The sequence below is a fragment of the Rhyacophila brunnea genome, unplaced genomic scaffold, assembly GCF_057557595.1.
Source record: "Rhyacophila brunnea isolate RB1 unplaced genomic scaffold, BYU_Rbru_1.0 scaffold_2, whole genome shotgun sequence".
Classification (NCBI taxonomy): Eukaryota; Metazoa; Arthropoda; class Insecta; order Trichoptera; family Rhyacophilidae; genus Rhyacophila; species Rhyacophila brunnea.
In genome coordinates, this window is record NW_028232859.1 from 56,982,448 (window position 1) to 57,008,803 (window position 26,356).

Genomic DNA, 26,356 nt, shown 5'->3' on the forward strand with positions numbered 1-26,356 from the left:
ATAGATAATAATTTTGACGTTTAATTCGATACGCACGAAAGCGTTCAATAATAATATTATTGTTATTTTAAGTTCACGGAGAATTATTGTAAAACCGTATGATTTATTTCTATGCATGATTCTTGATCATCATAACCTAAATTACGTAGGTACTACTATGCTACTACTACTAATAAATATATAAATAAATAACCATTAGAGCACCTGATTCAATAATAATACTCCAAAACCATCTCGTCTACTAACACTAATATTGTCAATTGATCAGCGGCATTGAATTAATAAGAACTAAACTTTTCTATAGTGATCGGTTTTAGCGATTCTGTTTACGCCTTTCGGCTACTTTAAAGCCTCACCACCATCAACCCTGGTCATCAAAACCGATCATTGTGGGGTAAATACAAAGTTCTTCGAACTTTTTGAATTCAAATACAGACGATTCCGCTTAATTGGGGCAGCCGCTTTTGGGCCAAATCTCAAAGAACTCCCAGTAATTTATATCACTTCACCTCATCAACATACATAACCTCAAGAAAAAAAAATATACAAATAATTTATTATGATGTGTTCCACCGCCATCTTTAGATTAATAAAGCCTGAGCATAACTTTTTGCACAAGCAACGAGTGGTCCACTGCCATACTATTTATTGATAACGTACTAGCAAGCAGAGATTGGTATTCTATAATGACTGAAGAGTATAAATAAGTTATTAGTTATTGTCGTTTAGAATCGACTGTCACATTGACAAACGTCCTAGTGTATTATGATATTATTATACACAGAAGAAGTTTACTTACTTTGATCGTCACTTCCAATTATTAATAACACATAACCACTAAATCAGATGAACTCCAAGATACGTTAAAATAATCTGAAACTAAGAATACTCCGACAAGTGAACACGACAGACGCGTCAGTATGAGTACTCTATAGACAATGACAGGTCATCCATAGACAACGGAGGGGTGAAAAGTAGGACCAGTCGTGTAATGTATCGACTTCCTTCTTCAGTGGGCAATGTGTGATCTCAACAGCACTTCAATAATTACATGTTGCATTATTTTTAATCAGATAACATATATAATGTTTACCGTTTCGTCGGTGTGGCGCTGCGCCAGTTGTTAGTCCTATAGAAATCTACCGTACTGTATTCGGTTACCGCTCCACCGCGCCTCGCGTGTGCGACATATCGTCGCCTAAATGCGCAGAACTTGTAACTCCACTTTTGGCCTAAAATGAGTTATGTATCCAGTGTTATAGTAAATTTAATTGTCCATCGATCTGTTCATATATTGTAACTCCAAAAAAATATTTACTGTAGCAAAAGCACATTGTTCATTCCTTGTATCTCAAGCTCTGTTATTTGTCAGTTTTCATACCTTGTAAATCCAGTAAAGTCATACAAAAAAGTCCACGCATGTTGCCCTGTATCAATCTCGATCATTATTTCTGCTTTACATTAAATTTAATTAACCATGGCCCAAGAAAGTGGAAAGCAGTAAGTTTGGTTGTATATTTAATTATGCCAATGTATAATTTCGACCAGTGTTTCTCAACCAGTGGTCCTCAGAAAGTTTCTGGTGGTCCGCGAATTTTTGGCGTCCAAATGCCTATGCTAAAAATTTCAATAAAATCCTTCAAACCTTGTGCACCTGCAAGTGTTTGAGCATTGTGTTTTTGTTCTTAAAATATATTAATGGTTTATGTGACAAAATCAACTGCGATCGTACGCTATTATATTATAAATAATGTTTTCTTTATGAGTTAGCGGTGCATAAAACGTCTCTGATATTTTCAGTAGTCCGCAAGTGTAAAAAAGTTTAGAAACACTGATTTTGACCTTAGGGACAAATAAACATTTTAAACATAGGTATGGGAGTTTGAGTCAGAAATTTGAATACCTGAATTGAAAACTATTTCAGTGCAAGAAATATATAAATGCGATGTATGCACGGCATACAAAACAAATAATTTAGGTAGACTTGTACACCTTGTTCAGCAAGAAAAGAGAGAATACGGCAGAAGTGAAAAAGAATCTGACAAAATTACCGAAAAATATGTGTTTACAATGGACTTCAATGTGTTTTGTTATATCCAAAATCTAATGTTTCCAGCGCATATTTTAAAACAAAACTTGGCATTCATAATTTTACCCTCTACAACCAAAAACGATTGGTGGTCATTGCTGTGTTTGGATTGAAGTCGAATGTGGGCTTACTACAAATTAGCTTTCTAGTGTAATAATTCAATTTATTCTTCGTTTTCTACCTCTTTCTGACGACTATAAAACCATTATTCTGTATAGTGATGGAGCTACAACCCAGAAAAATATATAGTACTCGCTAATGCTTTTTAAATATTACAATGCCACGTAATATCACCACTGTATAATAAAAAATGGAGAAGGACCATACTCAAATTGATGTTGATCGATGCGCTCAGTAATTGAGGTTGAGAAATCAAAAAAAAATATGTTCATGCTAATTATGTAACAGCGTTTAATGAAGCCAGGAAAAAACCAGCATCATTTTTTCAAAAAAATTAATGTTAAATTTTACAAATCCATACGATCTCCTGGAAAACTAGAAGACACAGTCGTTACTAATATTCAAGCACTGCAATATAATGGATGGAATTAATGGAAATATTAATTTCAAACTGCGTTTTAGTGATGAATAAATTAAAGTACCTACTATTATGCAACCGAAATTCTTTGATAGCCTCCCTCAACTATATCAAGAAAGCTTAAAGTCTTAAAATAAAATTAAATAAGTACAAATACCTTCAGCCGTTGAAAGCAAGTATGGAGGCCGATTATCACTAATATTATATACCAATCTGCCATTTGAAAGCTAACTTAAATACACTTTAATTATGTAAATCTGTTTTCGTTCATTTATGCAATGCTTATTTCCCCTATTTATACAATTTTATTTAATTTTCCAACATAGTGTAAACAAACTTGGTACTGTTTATTTTAATTCAAACATTGTAACTCCCAGCTCGAATCTCAAAAAAACAAAAGCAAACCATGTAACTCCTCTATCTTCTTTATTAATAAATATTTGGTAAAAATGACCAGATTTACGCATTTATAACATTAAAATACTAATAGTGTTTTTTCAAAATTTTCCTAAACCTGTCAGTTTTATTTTAAAACAGTTTTTTCTTCCCCCTGTAAAGTTGGTCAATATGGAGTTACAAGTTCCACGCATTTAGACGACGATATGTGGAAAATAGCTTTTTGTCAATTTTATTTAAAAATTTATGACTGCTAAGAAATGATTTGAGACTTTCAAGTAAAATTACTTTGCTGGATAAAATTAAAAGCCAACCATTTATACAGATCAATGTCGACTCGCTGAGACAACTTGTGTAACAAACATAACGCGTCTCTTACAACAAGAAAGTCAACTGTGTGAGGAATTGATTGGTGTTACAGGAAGGACAACCACGAACATCCAAAGGAAAACATGCAGGAAAGGCATGACTAGATCGATGGTGTTCTACAGTTAGTGGGTGAGGCGTAAATATCAGCGGTGAAGGCGACATCAGAGGAGTTAAAAAACTGTACCACAACAATTTCAGTACAACTGATGGTTGATTGTCTCGATGAAAGCAAGACACAATATTAAATTAAGGTAATTGTGCCGCAGAGGTGGACACGAGCTTTTATAAAAAAAAAATTATGAAAACAGTTTATTCCATGTAGACAATTATAATAAATACCTTTTTCTGTTGGAGCATTGGGTTTTCGATCCAATAATCGTTAATTGAAAATTTGAAATTTTCATACATTTTGATACACCATTATCACAAACTAAGATTATATGTGGTAATATTAGGTTGGGTTAGGTTAGATTAGGTTACGTTAGGTTTGGTTTGGTCTAAAAAGAAAGTTGTAAAATCTCATGTCCACCTCTGCGGCACATTTACCTAAATTAAAATTATATGTACCTACTTATTATTTTATTTTAGAATTAACTTATCTCCTGGATATTGTATAGAAATAAATCTTTATTTTTTAATTAATTTTATGTGGCATTTGCTTTAATTGGGCTAAAATGTCCTAATCTTGATGTGTCCCAATTAAACAGAATCAACTGTACTCTCAGACGACAGTATTAAATTACCAATTACAATTCTACAATCTACAATTTTATATTTCTCTTTGCAGTGATCGTAGATCCATTATGGCTGAATCATCATTACCACAGCCATGTCGCTTGTGCCTAGTATATTTTGCAGATACAGTGGATGTGCATGACTTCTCGGATAAAGAAAAGTATCTCACTGAGATGATAAATCGACTGTTTTCATTAGAGGTACCTACTTACCTATTTAATAGATGTACAATTATTTTGCACTATGAATATCACTGAGTCCTATGTCTTATATGCCTTTCTACCATCCACCAAGCTAGTAAAACGTACTGTCATTGAGAGGTTTTACCGGTACATCTCCAACCACTTTTAAGAACCATTTATTACTTTGAGTTCACTTCTGTGCGTATTTCTATATATTCTTCTACATCTTAACGCCATACAAGTAAAATTTACTTGTTTCCAACCTTATTTCTGCCAAGCCCCACTTCAATGCTTCAAAAATTTCCATGCCCCCCCTATCAAAATATCCTATAGTTACCTAACTAATTCTGAAAAAAATGAATTCCTTCAAATAAAAAATGCACATAGGCAATACTAACGTTTTTCTTAGCTCGTATTCTTTTTTGTCCGGTGGTTGTTTGTCCGGTACAAATCTTGCAATCGATTACTAACTTCCTGACTAGCTAGACATTTGAAACTTTTAGAATATATCAGAACACGATGCCAATGCATTTTTTAATACGTTTAGCCATCTTTAAGTAGAATTGAATTAATTTTTAGTTAATTTGTATGAAAAGTTATTTCGATACCATTATTGGTTGCTAGGGGGTCCTAGCAACTAAATTATTAAATAATATATTTACATGCGTTACTATGGAAATCAATATGAAATGACATTTCATTATTCAGTATTTCTATCAAGTACAAATTTTTTTGATCGCTTAAGCTAGTCAAGTCAAGTTTATATGATTCAACAGAAAATTTAAAAACGTTGTATATAAAAAGATCTTTTTATCTTGTAATTATTTAATTTAACTTTCGTAAGTAAATATGTATATTACGTTACATGCACAACTAGGAAGAAAATTAGTCCGATCCTTGTGCTATGCTTCGTCATCAAATTATTTAAAGGATGACCTTTTTGCCCCCCAAAACATTCAAATTGCCCCCCGATGGGAATCACTGAAGTAAATGAATGAATACAATTAAGGTGCTGAGGATTAAATATGTATTAATTTTCATTCAACTAAGATTACAATTTGCAGTTAGTGTTGGTTAGTTTTTAAAATTCCGAACCGATACTCACATCACAATAAGTACATTTTCAAATTAATAAACAACAATTAAACTCCTAATATAAAGGGTACTACCGCGTAGTACATAACGCGAGTACAATGAGTTTGATGTAATGTATAGTACTTATTTATAAATAATAAATCGTGAGAGGTATCTTGAAGAGTATATTATTATGGTATACTTTGAAAATGACGCAGTAACAGTACAATGATTTATGGTGCGCGAGTATAACAGGTTTCGAGGTAACTGAGAGTGGATCAACGGCGTAGTCCGACCTTGTGCCTAGCTCAATCAAATAGCTCACTTGACTCTGATAGGGTAACGGCTAACCGTGTATTCCGTCCCAATTCTGACTGATTGTTGAAGGCCGAATGTCGCCTTATATAGTAAAATAGGCGACCCCTTCTCTGCCATCCAGGTGATAACGTCGGCGCGGTGCGGTGGGGACACTTGATAGCGGCACTGTAGGTGACGTCCTATGAGTGAGCGAGAAAGTATACAGAGGCCCCGTGCTATATTACTTATTTATTTTTGTGTTCTCTTCCACAGATAAAACACAATGACACTTACTCCACAGCACTATGTGTCGAATGTATAAAACACATTGAAGACATTCACATATATTATTTGAAAGTAAAGATGGCACAGAGTAAATTATCCGAGATGATAATACCAATTAAAAAATTTAAGCATGCGAAGAAGACGCTTCCTATGAAAACTGAAGCATTACAGGTTTGTAATGTGGTTTCAAGCCCCATTCGGTACAAATACTTTTCTAGAAGAATTTCTTATGGTGTTACAAATTATGTATAGTATTTTTTAAATTACAGTACACTCTCAGTAATCTGCCGCTCAACTACTATAATCTGCCGTTATTTTTACTAGTTGAAAGCACGAAATCAAGCTCTATAAATCGCCTTTATTCGATTGTCAAATTCAGTAGTTCGCCGCGTACAAGTATACAACGCAGATGGGACGGGTTTATTTTGGAAACTTCTTCTTCGTAAAACGTATGTTCATCGAGAAAAAAGTGATCGACCAGGGAGGAAAATGCCCAAAAACACCGCATCACAATTATGCCGTGCTCCATTGCAACCGGGACACATAAACTGAAGCTTTTGATCATAGGGAAAGTCAGGAATCCTAAGCCATTCAAAAATATCTGTCTCACTGATCAACTGGTTGTGTCAAGTGATTTACTGTTTAATATTTAGTTAATATACTCGTATCTATAAATATGTATAATTTAATAAATACGTCATTTTGATTATAAATAAAACCGTAATTTGCTAGTACAAATTTCTCAAAAAACTATTTTTACGAAATATCTGTTTTAATTTTTACCATATTTTGTTTGTATGCACTATAATCCGCCGCTTTCACTAATTGGACACTTGTCTGGTTTTTGGGGTGGCGGATTACTGAGAGAGTACTGTATATTACATACTTAGGTATTAGGTACGAGGGTGGGTCAATAAGTCCTTAGAAAAGCCGACAGGTGGCGCGACTAGTACTGTAAGCGGTTTGTTTTCATGCAGCGGCACTACCGATTCAATATGCTGCGAAGTTTCAATCAGATTGGTCGGGTTGTTGTGTGTTTCTCGTACATTTAAAAAAAAAATTTGCTTGTGGAAAATGGAGAAAATTGAGTTTAGAGCTGTTATTAAACATTTTAATATAAAAGGGTTAACAGCAAAGGAAATAAAAAATGAGTTGGATTTAGTTCACGGCATATCTGCTCCTTCACTTGCAACTATTTATAACTGGTTAAATGAATTTAAACGTGGTCGTACATCAACAAAGGATGAACCACGCTCAGGACGTCCTGTAGATGTGACTACACCAGAAATGATCAATAAAATCCACGATATGGTGTTAAGTGACCGAAGATTAAAGTTGAGTGAGATAATTGAGGTTACAGGGATCTCAAAAGGTAGCGTCATTTCTATTTTACATGACAAATTGGGCATGAAAAAAATTTCTGCAAGATGGGTGCCGCGTTTGCTCACAGTCGACAATAAACGCAATAGGGTGGTGGCCTCTAAAGCCCTGTTGTCGCTCATGCAACGCAATCCGGATGAATTTTTTCGTCGCTTTGTGACTGTAGATGAAACATGGATACACCACTATACTCCTGAGACGAAAGAACAGTCAAAGCAGTGGATTGCGAAAGGCGAACCATGTCCAAAGAAGGCGAAAACCGTAAAATCAGCTGGTAAGGTTATGGCTACTGTATTTTGGGATGCACGTGGAATTATTTTCGTTGACTATTTGGAAAAAGGAAAAACAATAACAGGGGATTATTATGCATCTTTATTGGACCAGCTAAAAAACAAAATTGAAGAAAAACGGCCTCATTTAAACAGGAAAAAAATCCTCTTTCATCAGGACAATGCCCGTGTTCACACATGTTTACGATCAATGGCTAAAATTGAAGAATTGAAGTTCGAATTGGTCGACCACCCACCGTATTCGCCAGATTTAGCCCCCAGTGACTTTTTCCTTTTCCCAAACTTAAAAAAATGGCTAAGTGGACAACGTTTTTTTTCAAATGAAGAAGTCATCGATCGGACAAATGCTTATTTTGAGGACCTTCCGAAAACTTATTTTTCTGACGGTTTAAAAAAAATTGAGAAACGTCTAACCAAGTGTATTGAGCTCCAAGGAGATTATGTTGAGAAATAAAAAAAAAATACAAAAATAAAAACTGTTTTAATGCTTTTTTCTAAGGAATTATTGACCCACCCTCGTACCATCAAATGGGGTTATTCCGCTTTCCAAGTATTATTCCGCCTAGTAAAAAATATTTTGGTTGTATGGCCACTACTTAGTTTTACACTCGGGTAGACAAAATATTACTTTATAACCTTATTCTCAATTGTCAGTTAGTCATATTATACATTTTAAACATCTATAACTTTACGTTATTTAATATAAAACTTGACCTTTGTAAATGTTGTATGCATATGCAGTTATTTCAACTGTCGAACAATCATTATTTATCTACCAGAAATACAAAAGGTACGATGTTTATATTTTTACTCTCCATTCCATTATATGTTAGCAATTAGAATGCATAGCTATATTTAAATAAATTGAATTTTAAAGACTTAAAATACGCCAGGCGGACTTGTACCGAAGAGCGACATGAAGTTTTGGGGTAATTCCGCCTGAGGTAAGGTCGTCAAAACACTTTTTAATAGTATTATTTTTTAATATCAATAAATACAATAAATTGTCTATCATTTATTAGTGGAAAGCCAAAATAGGTATAACAACACAATTATTATTATTTGTTCGTTAATAAACCAATTTGATAGAAGCATGATGAAATTGATATTGGTGTCTTATAAAATTGTGTAAAAAGTACTAAAATATAAAAACACACATAAGTATAATAATTGTATTGGTAATTGGTTAATAATTAATAGTTCGTAAAATAACCGTTGTTGCGCAATGAAAAGATTAATGCATCTATGTATATCTAAAACTGTTTGCAGCTATACAACAGTTTTTTTTAGATTTAAACTGATGTTATCTTTTTCTTAAAGGATCCACTAAGTACCTGTGATGAAATACTGATTGAAAATAGTGATTTTGATGTCAAACAAGAGCGTGCACAATTGGGTCTAAATCGCGAAGTAAAATTAGAGTTTGAAAACACAGCAGACGATGCGGATGACGGAAGTGTCGATATGGAAGATATCTCTGACGATTCACCATCGGCGTTGGCTACGATATCTGAAAGTCAGTGTGACTCTCCAAGTATAACTAATAAAAGAGTCGATGGCAGTTATGATGGAAGCACTTTAATTATTCCACCGATGGAAATGTATAGAGATGGAAGACTGTGCCTAAAAGGCGCTAAACTCCAAAATGCCGTAACAAATTTTTACAACATGACCTGTCATGTCTGTAATGATAACAATGATTTCAACACGATACCTGAGGTATGAATCAATCATTATATGAGTACTGTCCGACAAGAAGATCTAGGCAATAACCGGAAGTCGCTAGTGCGGTTAAAAGTAGGAGGAGTTTGTTAGTTCACAGTTTTAACACGTGGACAACTCGTCGCTAACCGGAAGGCGCTTCAATCGAAGTGCGGTTAATAATGGGAGGAGCTTGTTAGTTCACAGTTTTAACATGTAGCCAAGAAGATTTTGTTGCCTAACGCCATTTTTAACGAAATGTATGTTTCAATTGATCATTGTAGTGCAAGTGATGCTCTTTTCAAAAAATCCACCAAAAGAGATTTTTGAGTTTAAAGTTGGTATGTTATATGAAAGACGGACACTTTTCACACATGTTTGTGAGTCTCCAGTAAAATTTTGTAAATGGCGTTTGGCCTACTTTGATATCAAGCTATGCACTCATATATTCATGTCATTCCAGTCCCATGGACTAGTACATTTGGCCACCAAACCTTATACCCCGTTTATACGTGAATGGATTTACTGCTGACAGTACTTATGATCACGGCCATTACAAAAAATGCATGTGTAAACACGTATTTTCATGCAAAAAAGTTCAGAAGTTTCTGAATTTTCACATGACAATTGGACTGTGCAATATCTGCGCCTGCGCAGTAGAACAATAGTAGCGACCCTGCCTGTTAAAAAATGAACTGCACAGCGCAGAGACTCATTTTGAGGTTAACCGATTTTGACGACATGTCAAATAGTACCATAAAATGACAACATCGCATCTCGCTTACTCTTGAAGAATGAGATTGGAGAGACAGTCAGCACTTTTACGTGTAAACAGTTATTACCGCGATAGTTTAAAATACACACTATTAGTACAAGAAAATCCATGCACGTGTACAGACGCTCTTGGGCTAGGTCAGATTATCATGTTGTTATCAATCAATTCGTGTGGTTGTATTCAGGGCATGGACTCAATCGATTGAGGCAATGACTGCAGCCCTGTCTATATTTAGACATTTTTTTGTTTGCTAGATGAACGCATCGTAGTGCATGCATAGTCTGCGCATTGCCTGCCCCAGATAGGTTTAAAAATGGCCGTTTTCCATGATGAAAGTGCTAGCGCACGTTGCTCCATCACCAATGGACTTTTCAACATCACGACAGTATTGCCAACTGAATGATTCCGTGAAAAATGTATAATAGTATATTTTACGATAATTTTACGCCAAATAAGCCAAAAATATTATCATTTTGATGGATTGAAAATGAGAATTAATGTTCTGTTACTATAGTTTTTTCAAAATACTATAATTTTTACATCTTTATATTAAAATCAGCATTATAAAAATATGACGACACTGCTTTTCGTGAAAAATTGAAAACTATTTGACGTATAAGTATAGACAGTTAATGCAGTGTGTAACACGCTTTTAATCTAAAGCATGCACAAAACTACTGTGTTAAAACCAAAATTAAAAAGTTGAGTTGAAGAGGAAGATGAAGTGATCAAATAATGTAGACATAGCTTATGACCAATCCTTTTAATAATCTGTTTAAATATCGCTGACCATAAAATATATGCGAAACTATTATTACAAATCATTTAATTACGATTATTCTTACCACAATAATGCAATTAGTGTTACACGTGTATTGTATGTATTTGTGCATATTTAAATTCGGCGCCGCACAAGCAAAGATGAGATAAATTTAATTTCAATGGAATAATTTAGAGTGTAATTCATGCTTTTAAAATGTAAGATTCTCTCTAATACGTTACGGTTCCATCGCTCCAAAATAATGGTCGATTGTTTGGAGTATATACACACGATAATAAATCAACAAACTAATAATTATTAGGAAGGTACTGAATACGTAATAAAAATAATCTCTGTTTCCAGTTGTTCAGTCATTTTGAGACAATGCATCAGACCAAAGGGTATTTAGTTTGCTGTAACAAACGCTTGTATAAGAGACGGACAATTTATGCCCACATGGCCCAGCATGTTCAACCTTCTGCTTTTGAGTGAGTATTTATCATATTTCTTTGTACATAAGTCCATCCAGATCCATGGCCAACTGCTCAATTCTACTCAATATCTCTGCATTCTGAACTTTCTATCTCCAGCAACAGCAGGACACTGACAATTGGCCCTTTTTGCTTTCATATATACACTTATCCAGTAGTGGTGTGCGGTCTATACATACTATGGATGAAGAGCATGCCCAGAAATATGTAACATCGTTTGAAATACAGTATATAGGCAAATTATTCTACAGTAGCACTATAATAAGCGTATTGGCTTTATTTGCGACAATGCCTGTTTCAATGCTAGCAAAAAATACCACTACAACTGCAAATCGATTTTGCAGTACCCCGTGGTGTCAATGTAGAATGATATGCCTATAAAAATTAATTATCCGATTTAAATAATTTCTTTTAATATTTTTTGCTAGTATTAATAAATATTACTAATTGAGTTAGCATTTACTTGGTAGAATTCCATTTTACAAGAAATGAAAATATAATTAATATTAATAATTACGTTTACATTTTTAAATAAGTCGCAGAACTGTCACTGTCATACAACATACGACACGTGATATCTTGTTGACTTCTATTATAACTAAATCATAATTCAACCAGCTTTTGAACAAATTCAGTTTTGATCGATGGAAAGCTTCGAGAAAAACAAAGCTAGCACATTAATTCTCACATGCGGAACCCGAGTGCAAGATAGATATTATATTCATTAGTGAACCACTGACAATAAGCTGGTCTTCTCAAAAATTCAATCAACGCCACTGTCATTCACTATCTCTAATTCTTTTCTTCTTTCATCTTTCGACCATGTCCGATCCTAATATGATCATATGGACCTCCACAGCGTGGAGGTTTGTATTAAAAGATTAAGTTTTTACGGGAAAAATGGATGTCAGCCACTTCCTCAACCTATTAGGTCCATACTCTGACTGATACACAAATTGAAAAACAATATGTGTACTTGCCAAGCCCAGGAACCTGGGACCCACGACGCTAAAGGCCGACGCTTAAACCGCCCGGCCATCGTAAGACTGTTACTACCTCTAATTACAATGGGTTAACTATTATACACATACATTATTCTGACCCCTTGTAAGATAATAAGTCAATTTTACTGTTGAAAATTCTTGTATTTACATGATACTCCCTGCGCTGGTGGAAGGCATTTTGGTTGTTCATAACTTTAAACGGAAAATACAACCGTACGCATAATATTATCGGACGATTTTCAGGTGTCCTATTTGTAAAAAGATGTTATCACTTCCGGATAACTTAATTGTCCATTTGCAGAAGCACTTACCGGAATCGGAACGACCTCACAAATGTGACCAATGCGAAAGAAGGTAATTTTATTTTAATTTTTACATAAAATGCATTTGAACTAATTGATAGTCTAAGTCTTTGAACCAATTTAGTTGCTAAGAAAAATGTGACACTAGCTTGTCCTTGTGCGAACAATTTTCCCTTAACATCATTTACTCCGGAGCCCTTTAATTAAATAATATCATATACAGGTTTTCCTAAAGTACGGTGCGCGAATTACAAAACCTAATATCATCAATATTGCTAACATTCACAATCAAGTAACTAGCAGACAGGCAAGAACATACAAGACAAATAAAAATATTTTTTTTAAATTCAAAGGTACAATTTAGAAAAAACTTTAATAAAAAATACAGTCATTGAAGTCTTTAGGGTAGTAAAATTGTTTAACTTAAAATCCTTTTTATTTATATCGAATTGAGATTCGGATTATTTGTAAATTAAAAGTTTATCGTTGAATTTTGTTTTAATATTTTAGATACTTGTTGATTTATTAAAACACATTATATAATATAAATTATCAGTAAATTGTGTTAAACTGCATGCTCCGTATTCTATCACCAGATGCTCCTAGTAGAACTACAGTAGCACTACCCTTCGCCTTAATAGTGCCTGTACACGTGCACTGCGTCGCGATAATAACTGTTCACACATAAAAGTCCTGACTGTCTCTCTAATCTCATTCTTCAAGAGTAAGCGAGACGCGATGTTGTCATTTTATAGTACTATTTGACAGGTCGTGAAAATCGGTTAACCCCAAAATGAGTCTCTGTGCGGTGTAGTTTCGCCACTAGACAGGTTCGCCACTATCGTTCTACTGCGCAGGCGCAGATATCGAATAAATCCAACTCTCATGTGAAAATTCAGAGGCTTTCGAACTTTTTCGATTTATGCATGCAATCTTGCAACTTCCATGATAATGCATGTTTACACATGCATTTTCTTGTTATGGCTGCGATAATACGTACTGTCAGCAGTAAATCCATGCACGTGTAAACGGGGTATAATATCATTTCTGACCACTAGCAAGATAATCTGTACATCTATGGGAAATAGTCTGGTCAGATTGTAACAAATATATCTCCTAGATTTAATTGCGAAGTGAATCAAAAAGCAAGTTAGTTTCAATGAAACTGGAACATCACTATTATTTTACAAAATCTTTCTGAAATCACTGACAAATGTTATAACACAAAAAAATCATCTTACTCTCTGGTTATCGTTCAAATTCTTTCATTGTATTGGAATCTATCATATCAGTCAATCATCATTTTATTGAGAATTTCAAGCAGTGTGGCCACTAGAGTCTGTCAACTATAACTTGGCACTAGTATCACAATATGAATATCGCGAACTTTCGCGAATTTTCTAAACCACTATACCTCAAATTATAGTTGTCGGTGTCTAAATTATTACAATAACCTTTCAATATATTCATCAATATTTAATTTACTATTTCAGATACAGCTGTGCCTCAGGATTGGTTGCTCATAAATTGACACACGTACCTGTTGAAGAACGATTGTTGTACGATTGTAAAATATGCGGGAAAGTGTAAGTTGCGTTATTTTTTGTCTCTGAATCTGACGCGGTTTGCATAGAAATGCACAAAAAATATTTATTTATTGACCAATCTAAATAATGTACGCACAGTTTCAAAATATCCTAATTTGTCTAATTGTATATATTTCCGAGGTAGCTATTCCAAAATTATACATTTTAAATATATGTAGTTTTTTCTGTTAAGGCGAGTAATATCATTACTTTGATCAATTAATCAGTACCTCACCTTTCATCAATCACCTTTCCTTGGCGAAATTTGAAATACCAATAGTGTAGTTGATATGTTTATTTCGCATGACTCGGAGGCAAATCGATGGCTTAAAGCAGGGGGGGGCAAACTTTTTGGATGGAGGGCCAAATTCAAGAATTCAAAATGAGCGGGGAGCCGCAAGTAAAATACCATTTTTAGATATACCTACACTATTTATTATCACGAAAAATAAACATTACAAAAAAATAATGAGAAGCATGAAACTGTTGTACATTTTTGAACAATTTTTTAAATTCAGGTGTTAATTTTGGAGTTGATATTCTCAAAACTGTTGTAAATAGGCATCGGAGATATTTGATCGTGAAGAAATTATATTGTGGTTCATGATCGAAAATGTTTTTTCACATATATAGGTTGGTCCAAAAATAACGAACATTTTTCTTGCATAATCTTTAAGTTGGTCGAATTTGTCTGAATTAAGGGCATTGTAAAATTTGGAGATTTCTTCACGACAATGCAATTCTCTTAAATCAGTGTCACACTGCAGATCAATAATCTCAAGTTGTAGCTCTGTCGGCACACTATCAATATCTATTGAACACGATGTTCAACGTAGAAAATAGTGGTTAAAGACGTACTGAGATAATACATTTACGAAACAACAAATTCCTCAAATTTTAATCTATTGTCAATATTTTTAAACAATTATAAAAAAGTTATTCGTAATCAGAAGTACAATTAATGATGGCGGGCCGCAAAAAAATACCCGGCAGGCCGCAGTTTGCCCCCCCCCCCTGGCTTAAAGTGTATAAGCACTCAAATAAAGATAAAGATATCTCACATAAAGATGTTAGTTTGAATCCCAATTGGGTCAATTTTTTTTCTAATAAAATATGTGTTTCTAAGGTTTTTTTAAATTATGTATTTTAAATAATAAAAATCTTAACATTTTTACATCTTGTGTATACAGTATTGATTAAAAATTATTACTTTATAAGGTATATCTTTATTTTTAAACAGGTTCACTATATATGCATCGTTCACCAGTCACATGAACGTCGTTCACTCAATGACAAAATTTCTATGTGCAGAATGTGGTCGCAGCTTTAAATCCAAGGCCTGTCTCAAAGATCACATGATGGTCCATGACACGGTCGAAGAGAACAAAGAGAAGTGTCCACAATGCGGATTTATGTGAGTGGTTTGATGATTGCTGTACGTCATTGATTGATGTGCAACATTTTAAAAGTTTCAACCTTTTGTTTATGTCTCAAAGCCATGCAATTTATTGTTTCCATTGACATTTATGCGGCGAACACAGGTTTCGTCATTCCGCAGACCATGGCCTGAACAAAAACGAACCATAAGTGCGAGTGAGTAAGCATTTGGCACGCTTATATCTCCGCTCAATGCATTGGAGTAAGATAGAATTTGTACAGCTGAATTTAAAAAATTTGAAATTGTCGCCGGAAAAAAAAATTGATTTGGCCGATTACATGCATTATAAAAAAAAATCGGTGTGAGTACTTATGTACGCGCGTTAGAAGTTATACTTCTTTGACGTAACAAAACAAAAAATAACAAAACAAAATATTATTGCAGAACGTACCTACTTTGAAAAAAAAAAAATTTCAAAACCTGCGTTTGAAAAATTTTGCAAACCGCTATTTTGACCATCTTTGATTAAACAGACGACTGTACTGTGAGATTCGGGATTGAAAATCTCGAAAATTTCTCGAGAATTCCCGTCGGGAAATTTCCAAAACCCAACTCTACTCTTTGGTGTAACAAAATAAAAATAACAAAACAAAATATTATAAACCTGTGTTTGAAAAATTTAGCAAACCGCTATTTCAACCATCTTTGCGTAAACAGATGACTGAACAACTATTTTCGTTAACAATAATAATTTATTACAAATCAAAAGTAAAACAGAGCCTATTTAATTGTTTAACTGAAATGTGATATTGGCTTTTGTGATGAAACATAATAATTATTATAAACCGCTAATAAATAAATTGACATGGGATATACGACAAATATTATCCTAAACCGTAAAAATATGTATTTTTGTGTATGAAGTCTCCAAATATTGTAAATTTACAACATTCCATTGTTTGAATTATTTGCCAACTCAACATTCACAAAATTTATTTATTTATTGATATATAATTTTACTCATAAATAATACTTACATAAATATAGCCTCAAATCTTGATAAACAACCTTTACAATGAAAAATAAATATACACTCCGATATAAATAAAGTTTTATGATTATAAATTAACAGTGTAGAATGTTAGTCTCCAAAAATTTGTTTATAAATATATATTTTTATTATGACACAATATTGGTTATGTTTACAACACGTGTTGTTTACACGTACTGTAGGTATTGAACGACTATGCGCATGTACGCTTGAGACCGAAATGAAAAATGAATAATCATAATAAAAGTTGCAACATTCAGTCTTTACCCAACCGCCCTAAGCCACAACTGAAAATTACAAACCTTCAACTTTTAGAACACCTAAACGTCGCCGCGCAAAATAAATTATGTCGCATCGGCAGGCAAAACTTCCGTCCCATGCCAAATTAATGCATTACATTTGCACGCACAACTTTGTCACACGCCAAAAATACCTACTGTCTGTCTGATCTGTTTTCCCAAACGCGCCTAAAGAAGTATAACTTCAAAAATCACATTTATTTTTATAAAATACATAAAATGTTACTACTACTATGTTATGCACTATCTTCAGAAAATTGTCGAGTGCTTCGGTTTGTTAACTTTTCCATTTCAAGTGCTTGTATTATAACCTATAATGGTTGAAGATTTTGTTTATGTTGGCTTTTGCATTACACACATCGTAGGATGCGAAAAGAAGTAGAGAGTAATGAAAAGCTACAATAAAATATGGAAAAGCAGTGACATCAAAATAGATCAAAGTCGCCTAGTCAAATCTATGATATTCTTCATCATTCTTTATGGTGGTCATACTCGCGGCTTATCAAAGATCCCCCACATCACCATATTACCTCGAGTGCACTCTACCATGGTGTGGAGTTTGTCGAGAGCTTTCCATATTTCATATCCGAGACTGGCTGTGGGGAGGAAATACCCTGCTCCTTACCCATATCAAGAGTCAATGTTACAATTATTTTATTTTCAATATGAGAAATTGTTATAATCTCCCACAAATATTGCAAGTTGATCAATTATCCCATATTTAACTAAGGCATCTACTGAATATACACTTAGGAATATTATATTAAGAACATAGATATTAGAAAAATAGGTTAGACCAAGAGGGATTCGAACCTCATATCTCTCCACTGTCCCGGTGACTGTTCTATCCACTGCGTTATTGGTCTGCTTGTCGTTATTTGGTGCCTTGCTTGAGGCAAATCAATAGACAGTGAAAAGATGTGAGGTCCACTTGATCTTTCAGGATTTTTTATAATACGTATGTTTTCTAAGATATTATATAAAAATTATATTTATTAAGAAAACGTGATCTATATTGATATTATTGTAACAGAGTAAAAAGTTGAATGTATGAAATTATTTTTCATGAAAATGAAAAAAATGGTGAAATGAGAAAGATTCAGAAAACTCCATATAAACAAAATGTCGCCCGATGAATGCTTATTGGAGAAAGTTTATATTTTATCAAAATATAAACTTTCTACATCATCTACTACCTACACTCTACAGGGATTTTATGAGAACCTAATACATTCGCCTAGTTGCCCTAGTATGAAAATATCATTATTCATTATTAAATTTAGTAAGAATGCAAAAATTCTAAAAGGAATTGCCATTACCATGTATGTACTATTAAAAAATAATCAAAAACAATTTTCTTTAATTGACTATAAAGCAATATACCTACATAAGTTTATGAGTACCTAATAGATTTTCCAGTGCATCGATAAGAATGTAGTGAATATTTGAAAAGTAGATTTCATTATGATAATTTTATATTTTTTCACAAACAATCTACATGCAGGGGTCTATGAGAGCCTAATACATTTTTTTTCAAATGTGCAATATCTATATTATTTTAAGCTTAGTAAAATAGGTGAAAATTCTATAAGGCATTGCCATTTTTCATAAACAAACTACCTGCAGGGTCTTATGAGAGCCTAATACATTTTTTTTAAATATCATCGTTGATTCTACAATACCTGCTATGAGTACAAAACACATTGTCCACGAGATAAATAAAACTGTTTTAAAAAATCGGTGTGTGTACTTTGTACGCACCGTAGAATTTATACATCTTTAGCGTAACAAAACAAAAACAAAACTTGTGATAACCTAGATTCTTCGACTAGCTCTTCATTATCTTGTTAAATTACACACTCAAGAAAAAAGACCGCTTATTGGAACGCCGTTGGTTTATTTCTATACACTTTAAGAGTGGGTATAACAGGAGGCAGTGTGATTCATACTTCAGTCTTGGAGAATCTACAGAGCGAGTACCACGTCATTTTAAATCAAATTTAGAGCAAAATCCCTGGTCATCGAAGATTTTATTTTAAAAATACAATAATAATATTATTGTTGCTAGAGCAATTCTTTGCAATGATTTATTAGGTGCCTTAAATGCTCTCGCCAGGCGGCGGAATGGAAACAATGTGAAAAATAATAACAGTATATGGGGTGCCTATACGATAATATTATTATTTTTAGGCGTTATAAATTATTTCGTGCATTGGCTTTACTCAACCAACAAAATACAATAATGGTACCTACCTATTGTTTCACTAGTACATATTATATTATAAAAGTAATTGCGTTACTAGTTTGTAAAAGTGTCTCTAAACTCGGGTACATCACTAGAAATATTGTACGTTTTTTTAAATATGCATTAGAATTAAACAATACTTACCTATTTTTTTTTTTTAAATAATTATGTAGGTCTTGCACATTAAAAATAAATACTATTCATTAATTATGTTTTTTGGATAGCACATGAAATAAAAATGTAGGTAGATAATGTGTTTCAAAATCCTTCGTATCTTTAGTTCTCGTACAATTTCAGGTTAAAAAGTTATTAATCTATTACTAAGTTTCTAAACTACTAAATTAAACTCTAAGTTTAAAAACGTCACAATATCCACCATATTGGTTGTAATACTTCCCACCAAAAAGCTGATTAACATATTGAATTTAGTAACATTTAAGTTTATTAAAAGATATTATTTTTTGGTCACCTCATACTCACTAAGCTGAAGCGAGTTTGTTTGTTTTAAATTTAATTTATTGACCATTACTTTTGACTCACGTATCGGCGGCGACTTTTTAATATTACCAGTAGACCAGCTATTTCGGACCACATATAAAAATATCATATTTTAAATTCTCAAGGGCATTTCTGTAGAGCGTCCCCTTAACTTATATTACTAAATTATATAATTATTTATCGTTGTTTTTATTTTTAAAGTAACTTTTAATAGTTTGTTTACGTAAGGAATTGCAAATGGCCATCAATAATAAATTCGCTGCCTGGGCAACGGAACAATTCTAAACTATAATATTATACTGTATCCAATCCATAATATAAATTAATAAAAAACGAGAAGCATAGGGTCAAGTAAATATTAGCAGTCAAAATCACGTACTTACGGCAATTTCTGTTTTTATATGCGTTTTTTAATAAACATTGACAAAACAAGTGTCATTTAAGTATTTTTACAAAAAACATCTAATGTATGGGAGACAAATATAAAAATTTTGAAAATTTTTATTTTTATTTTCAATAATATCGTTTACGATCAGAGCTGTGCCTACCAAATTTCCGATTCTGTGTGTGTTAATAAGTGTCATAAAATGTCAGGTTTATTTTTATTACCTTAAAATAAGTAATTTATGATGTTTTAAGATGTTTTAAGAAAAGTCTCGTCACAATTTTCAATGGCTGGCTCATGAAATAGTGTACTTTATTACGATTTATTGAATATTTTTATATGCTAGGACTCTGAAATAATTTCGAATTACGAAATTCGAATTACAGGTATGGTTTTATATGATAATAATGTTCAAGGGATTTTTTTTTCGTGAAAATTTCGAATTACGGCGAATTTCGAATTATCCGTGTTCTTATTAACGAGGTTTTACTGTACACACTTTTTTCCTGTAGTGCGAGTTTACTGTGACAGCATGTAACGTGATGATAATGTGTTTGCCCCATTATATTGTTTTTAGGTGTAAGAATAAGCGTTCCTTGAAGATGCACCTTCGTAGGCATACGGCAGACCGTTTGTTTTGTACAAAATGTGATTACAACACAGATCTGCGGGCTCGACTCAACGTTCACATGAAAGTTAAACATTCCGACTCGAAGCCATTCAGTTGTACTGAATGCCATATGAAATTCAAACTTTATAATGGACTGCAGGTGATTTCATATTTTTTATGTTGAAGAATTAATACAGAGGCTAAATTAAGTAGGTACAATAAACAAATGGAAAATTGGAGGTATTGTCAGTCATAATCACAGAACAGATAACAAATAGAATACCAATAGGCAATATTCAATACGCCACATGGTGAAGCAGGCTTTTGAATGTGTGAGTGTCCTACGAAAATGCAGCACGCATTATGCTCGTGCAATAATGTGTGTAATACACCAACATTAAATGAGCGTAAATGCATAAACCGAGAGCAGTTTTTAGTATTCGACGCAAAACGTATTCTTAACACGTGTGTAAGCTTAACCCGGATTCTTCCTTACTCGAGTAGGTTACCTGCTATCGCCTTACCCGTTGTGTATTTCAGTTCCCATTATTTCTGAGTTGCCTGGTCATAATATCTCTTTGTTTTTGAATCCTGGGTCTGGCAAGTACACATATTGTTTTTCAATTTGTGTGTGGACCTAATAGGCTGAGCAAGTGGCTGACATCCATTTCTCGTAAAAAACAAAAATCTGTTAATACAAACCTCTACTCACATATTGTTTTTCAATTTGTGTGTGGACCTAATAGGCTGAGCAAGTGGCTGACATCCATTTCTCGTAAAAAACAAAAATCTGTTAATACAAACCTCTACTCTGTGGAGGCCCATATGATCCTATTAGTATCGGACATGGTGGAAAAAAATCAAATTGAAGATGTTGTTGGTTAGTTTTTAAAATTCAATTAAACTCTCCCTAAACCAAACCATAATAGATAAAAAATATTCTTCTATCTATAGAACATATAAAATGATGTATGGTTTGATGTCATAATGTAATGGTTTAGGCAGGGTTTAATTCAATTTTAAAAACTAACTAACACCATCTGCAATTTCTATTCTTAGTGAAATGGAAATAAATAAGTATGACTTACAATACCTCCAATATTCGCTACAATATATGAGGTGTCTAATTACAAAAAGCGACAATTCGATATTTGCGGGAAACAACGTTTTTATGTTTCAAGCTTCAATTATTTGTTTCATGGTAAGATTATTTTTTCCGTTGTATTCTATGTCGAAATAAGAACGAAATGGCAATTTGTTTCAGCCAATAAACTCTTAAATGTAATAAATATAGGCAAAATAAAATTGGACATAGCGCTACTTGTACCTCACTTTTTAGTTTATTCCGCATAAGGCACATATTTCCGTGGCACTATCATGAGTTTACAGTTCACAGATACTACAGCATGGGAGACGCCATTTACAATATTAAACGTTCCCTCATTGGTTGACTTAAATACACGCGAAATCAACCAAGCTTTAAATAATATGAAACACGGACTTGGCGCTTTTTGTAATAAATCGAGACTTAAAATATTATTTTTCGTAGGGTTTTGTCGCGTTTTCAAATTTATAGATCAATACGTATTGTGTAAAATTATACAAAGAATATGTGCGTATTTTTTTTTCGATTTTGACCAAATGTGGACTCATATGAAGAATGTATTTAAGTAAGTAAGCTTATGCACTAGATCAGTGATCTGCAGACATTTTCTGGTGGTCCGCGAATTTTTGTGCGTCCAAATGCCTATGCTAAAAATTCCATAAAATCTTCAAAACCTGTGCACCTGCAAGTGTTTGTGCATTGTGCATCGAACTAAGGAAGACTTTCATCCAGCAGTGGATCAATCCCGTTTGATAATGTAGTTTGTGACTACTAAAATACTCTTAAAATCATCATATTATATCGACTGTAACTTTATCTATAATCAATATGATACAAAAAAAACCGTGTGTGTACTTATGTACTTACGTACGCGCGTAAGAAGTTATACTTCTTTAGCGTAACAAAATAAAAAATAACAAAACAAAATATTATGAACCTGTGTTTGAAAAATTTAGGAAACCGCTATTTCGACCATCTTTGCTTAAAAAGATGACTGTACAACTATTTTCTTTAACAATAATAATTTATTACAAATCAAAGCTTATTTAATGGTTTAACTGAAACGTGATATTGGCTTTTGTGATGAAACATAATAATTATTATTGTCTTCAATTATTATAAACCGCTAATAAATAAATTGAAATAGGATATACGACAAATATTATCCTAAACCGTAAAAATATGTATTTTTGTGTCATCATCATCATCATCAGCCTGAATCTATCCACTGCTGGATGAAGGCCTCTTCAAGTTGCTTCCACTTCTCTCGGTCCTGTGCATTGCGTTGCCACGTACTTCCGCAGAACTTTATCATTTCATCGATCCAGCGGCCTCTAGGTCTACCTTGTGGACGTTTTGTACTTCTTGGATACCACTGGATGACTAGATTTGTCCAACGATTGTCTCTTCTTCGAGCTATGTGTCCAGCCCATCTCCATTTAAGGCTTTTAATAAACTTTATTACATCGCAAACCCTTGTCTGCTTCCTTATCCACTCATTCCTCTTTTTGTCCTTTCGCGTTATGCCCACTTTTGTGTATGAAGTGAAATATTGTAAATTTACAACATACCATTGTTTGAATTATTTACCAACTTAACATTCATAAAATTTATTTATTTATTGATATATAATTTTACTCATAAATAATGCTTACATAAATATAGCCTTAAATCTTGATAAACAACCTTTACAATAAAAAATAAATATACACTCCGATATAAATAAAGTTTTATGATTATAAATTAACAGTGTAGAATGTTAGTCTCCAGAAATTTGTTTATAAATATATATTTTTATTATGACACAATATTGGTTATGTTTACAACACGTGCTGTTTACACATACTGTAGGTATTGAACGACTATGCGCATGTACGCTTGAGACCGAAATGAAAAATGAATAATCATAATAAAAGTTGCAACATTCAGTCTTCACCCAACCGCCCCAAGCCACAGCTGAAAATTACAAACCTCCAGCATTTAGAACACCCGAACGTCACCGCGCAAAATGAATTATATCGCATCGGCGGGCAAAACTTCCGTCCCATGCCAAATTAATGCGTTACATTTGCGCGCGCAACTTTGTCACATGCCAAAAATACACTCTGATCTGTTTTCCCAAACATGCCTAAGTATAAGTTCAAAAATAATCTGGGTAAAAAATATATATTTATTATTTATTTCAGACGCACATGGCACAGCATACTGGTGAACGAAAATACTCCTGTGAATTTTGTCCAAAGACATTTGCCTCGTCTGGAAACTATTATACCCATCGTAAGCGGATGCATCCTGGCTTATATTCCAAAAAAATTCGAAAAATTACGGAAACGTCTGTGAGTCTTTTATATTATAGAATTATTTTCAATTAAATAATTAAAACCACTGAATCTATTTTGGTGTTTGATGGGTTCAATGAATGTCCTGGCTCCCACAATCACTGAAAGAAAAAATATTTAGATGAGAGCTATTGTCCCATAAGTTAGTATGTAGTTATGATTTTTTTTTTAACCCTTTCTATGCCTCCCGATATTACTATGGCAGCCCGCAGATTTTTGTACACACATTGAATGTAGAGCAAAGCTCTTACTAGAATCGCTATAATACCGATAATTTGTGGCTTAGTATTTCACAATTATTCAAATAGATGTCATTCATTTCCATTCCGACCATGTCCGATCCTAATAAGATTATATGGGCCTCCACAAAGTGGAGGTTTGTATTAACAGACTTTTCTTTTTACGAGAAATGGATGTCAGCCACTTGCACAACCTATTAGGTCCATATTCTGACTCATACACAAATTGAAAAATAATATGTGTAAGTACTTACCAGACCCAGGATTCGAACCTGGGACCCACGATGCTATAGGCCAACGCTTAAGCCGTGCGACCATCGTGGGTGTGCGATAAAACTCGCTGAAGCCATAGAACCGGTTAAAAGAAAAAGAAGATCACATGCTGTTGATCAGCAGATACTGTCAAACCCTTTCGGCCCTCACTAATGAGGCTGGTATAACATAGGGAGTGACACGGAAATTTATGTTCATCTTTAGTGTCCTGTTATTAATTGAAACTATCAAAAGATTTAATGGTATGTAAGTTATGAATTAATGGTGATAGTTAATTTTATCATTCTTTTACAGAAGACGAGCATGGTTGATGAACAAGAATCTGCTGCATCAGAGACAGAAGTTGGAGAATTAGCTCGTGAACAAATCAAAATCTTTGAAGCAAACCATAAAAAAATCATCAAAAAAACAGTGGATGCCTCAGACCAATAATAGAATGTGTTTTATTAATACTCAGAGAAGGAGGCGTCATTGTACACCCCTGTACAGAGAAGGAAGCCAAACGCCTCGTCAGTGTGCTTGGTCTCAAGGAGGCTGGTCTTCGCGCAGAGGTGGTGGGAAGAAAACTGCCCAGAGTTATAATTTGTAATCTTTCTGCCACCACAACGGAGGCTAATATTAGGGAGGGGATAGAGTCTTCGACCCAAGAGATGCTCAATCTTTCGTCCGTGATCTACAAAAAGGTCAATTTAAGCCATAATACGGGCCCTCTTACAGGGAAATGTTATTCTGTGATGATGGTTCCCGCTGTGGTTCGCGAGGCTTTACAAAAGACGTGACGACTGTATATATGGGGTGGGAATCATTTCCGATTAAGGATTTCTGTGGTGTTATTAAATGCATCAATTGCCATCTATATGATCACATGGCCAGAAAATGCTAAGCGAGTCGCTATTTTAGTACGTTCAGACTACTATTTTAGTAACAGGGAGATAGTACGTAGATGACTCCGGACAATAACATGCCCAATCTCAAATAGACATTATATTAATATTGTGTAAAATATTTTATGAAAATGAATACAAATATTTTTGTAATTGACACAGTTTTTTTTATTCTAATGTAGTAAACACCTTGATTTTCCGGGCTAATAGGTATAAGGTATTTTATATAATGGACAAATCTGGATAACTAAAAATTAAAAAATTCTATTTCCGTAACCTTTTCTATGCCTCATGATATTTACTATGGCAATATCTGACAGGCCGCAGGTTTTTAACGGACACTTGTTGAATGTAGAGCGAAGCTCTTACTACAATCGCTGTAATACTGATAGTTTGTGGCTTAGTATTTCACAATTATTCAAACAGATGTCACTGTGTGTTTAATTTTTTAGATTATGCAAATCAATCTACAGTGGATAGTAATTTTAGTTTAAAGTAAAGACGAGATAACTCGCGAAATTTGTATGTGCGGCCTGTAGATCATGGCCTCAGAGTGAGAAAACTCGGTGAAGGCATAGAACCGGTTAATATAATATATTTTGGCATAAAAAAACGTAACATCTGAGTGCCAAAGGAAAAAGGATTTGCTTCACATTTTATTTTATTAAGGTGACATTAATTTATAAATACATATAAAAATAGAAAAGTGAAAGTGTTGCAACCAGTAAAATTTCCATAGATAAATAATAGTATTGTGAAGAAGATGGTAAACATAATTATATAAAGAAGAGTGATA

At 33.5% G+C, this 26,356-nt stretch overlaps 1 protein-coding gene across 4 annotated transcripts; it reads left to right on the forward strand.

Moving 5' to 3' along the window:
- Window positions 1-25,718, forward strand: LOC147072569 (transcription factor grauzone-like). 4 transcript variants are annotated; one of them, XM_085946986.1, is made up of 12 exons: window positions 1-149; window positions 3,445-3,643; window positions 4,180-4,327; window positions 5,954-6,136; window positions 8,956-9,354; window positions 11,235-11,359; window positions 12,610-12,720; window positions 14,162-14,254; window positions 15,495-15,668; window positions 20,688-20,880; window positions 24,012-24,161; window positions 24,971-25,717. In XM_085946986.1, exons 2-12 carry the CDS (start codon window positions 3,615-3,617, stop codon window positions 25,106-25,108), a joined length of 1,743 nt encoding a protein of 580 aa, XP_085803112.1. In that variant the 5' UTR covers window positions 1-149; window positions 3,445-3,614; the 3' UTR covers window positions 25,109-25,717. The 4 variants fall into 4 exon arrangements, with proteins under 4 accessions (XP_085803112.1, XP_085803111.1, XP_085803114.1 ...); XM_085946985.1 differs by having other exon boundaries at window positions 1-145; XM_085946988.1 differs by lacking the exon at window positions 20,688-20,880 and having other exon boundaries at window positions 1-145; window positions 24,971-25,718.
- The last annotated feature ends 638 nt before the right edge of the window (window positions 25,719-26,356 follow it).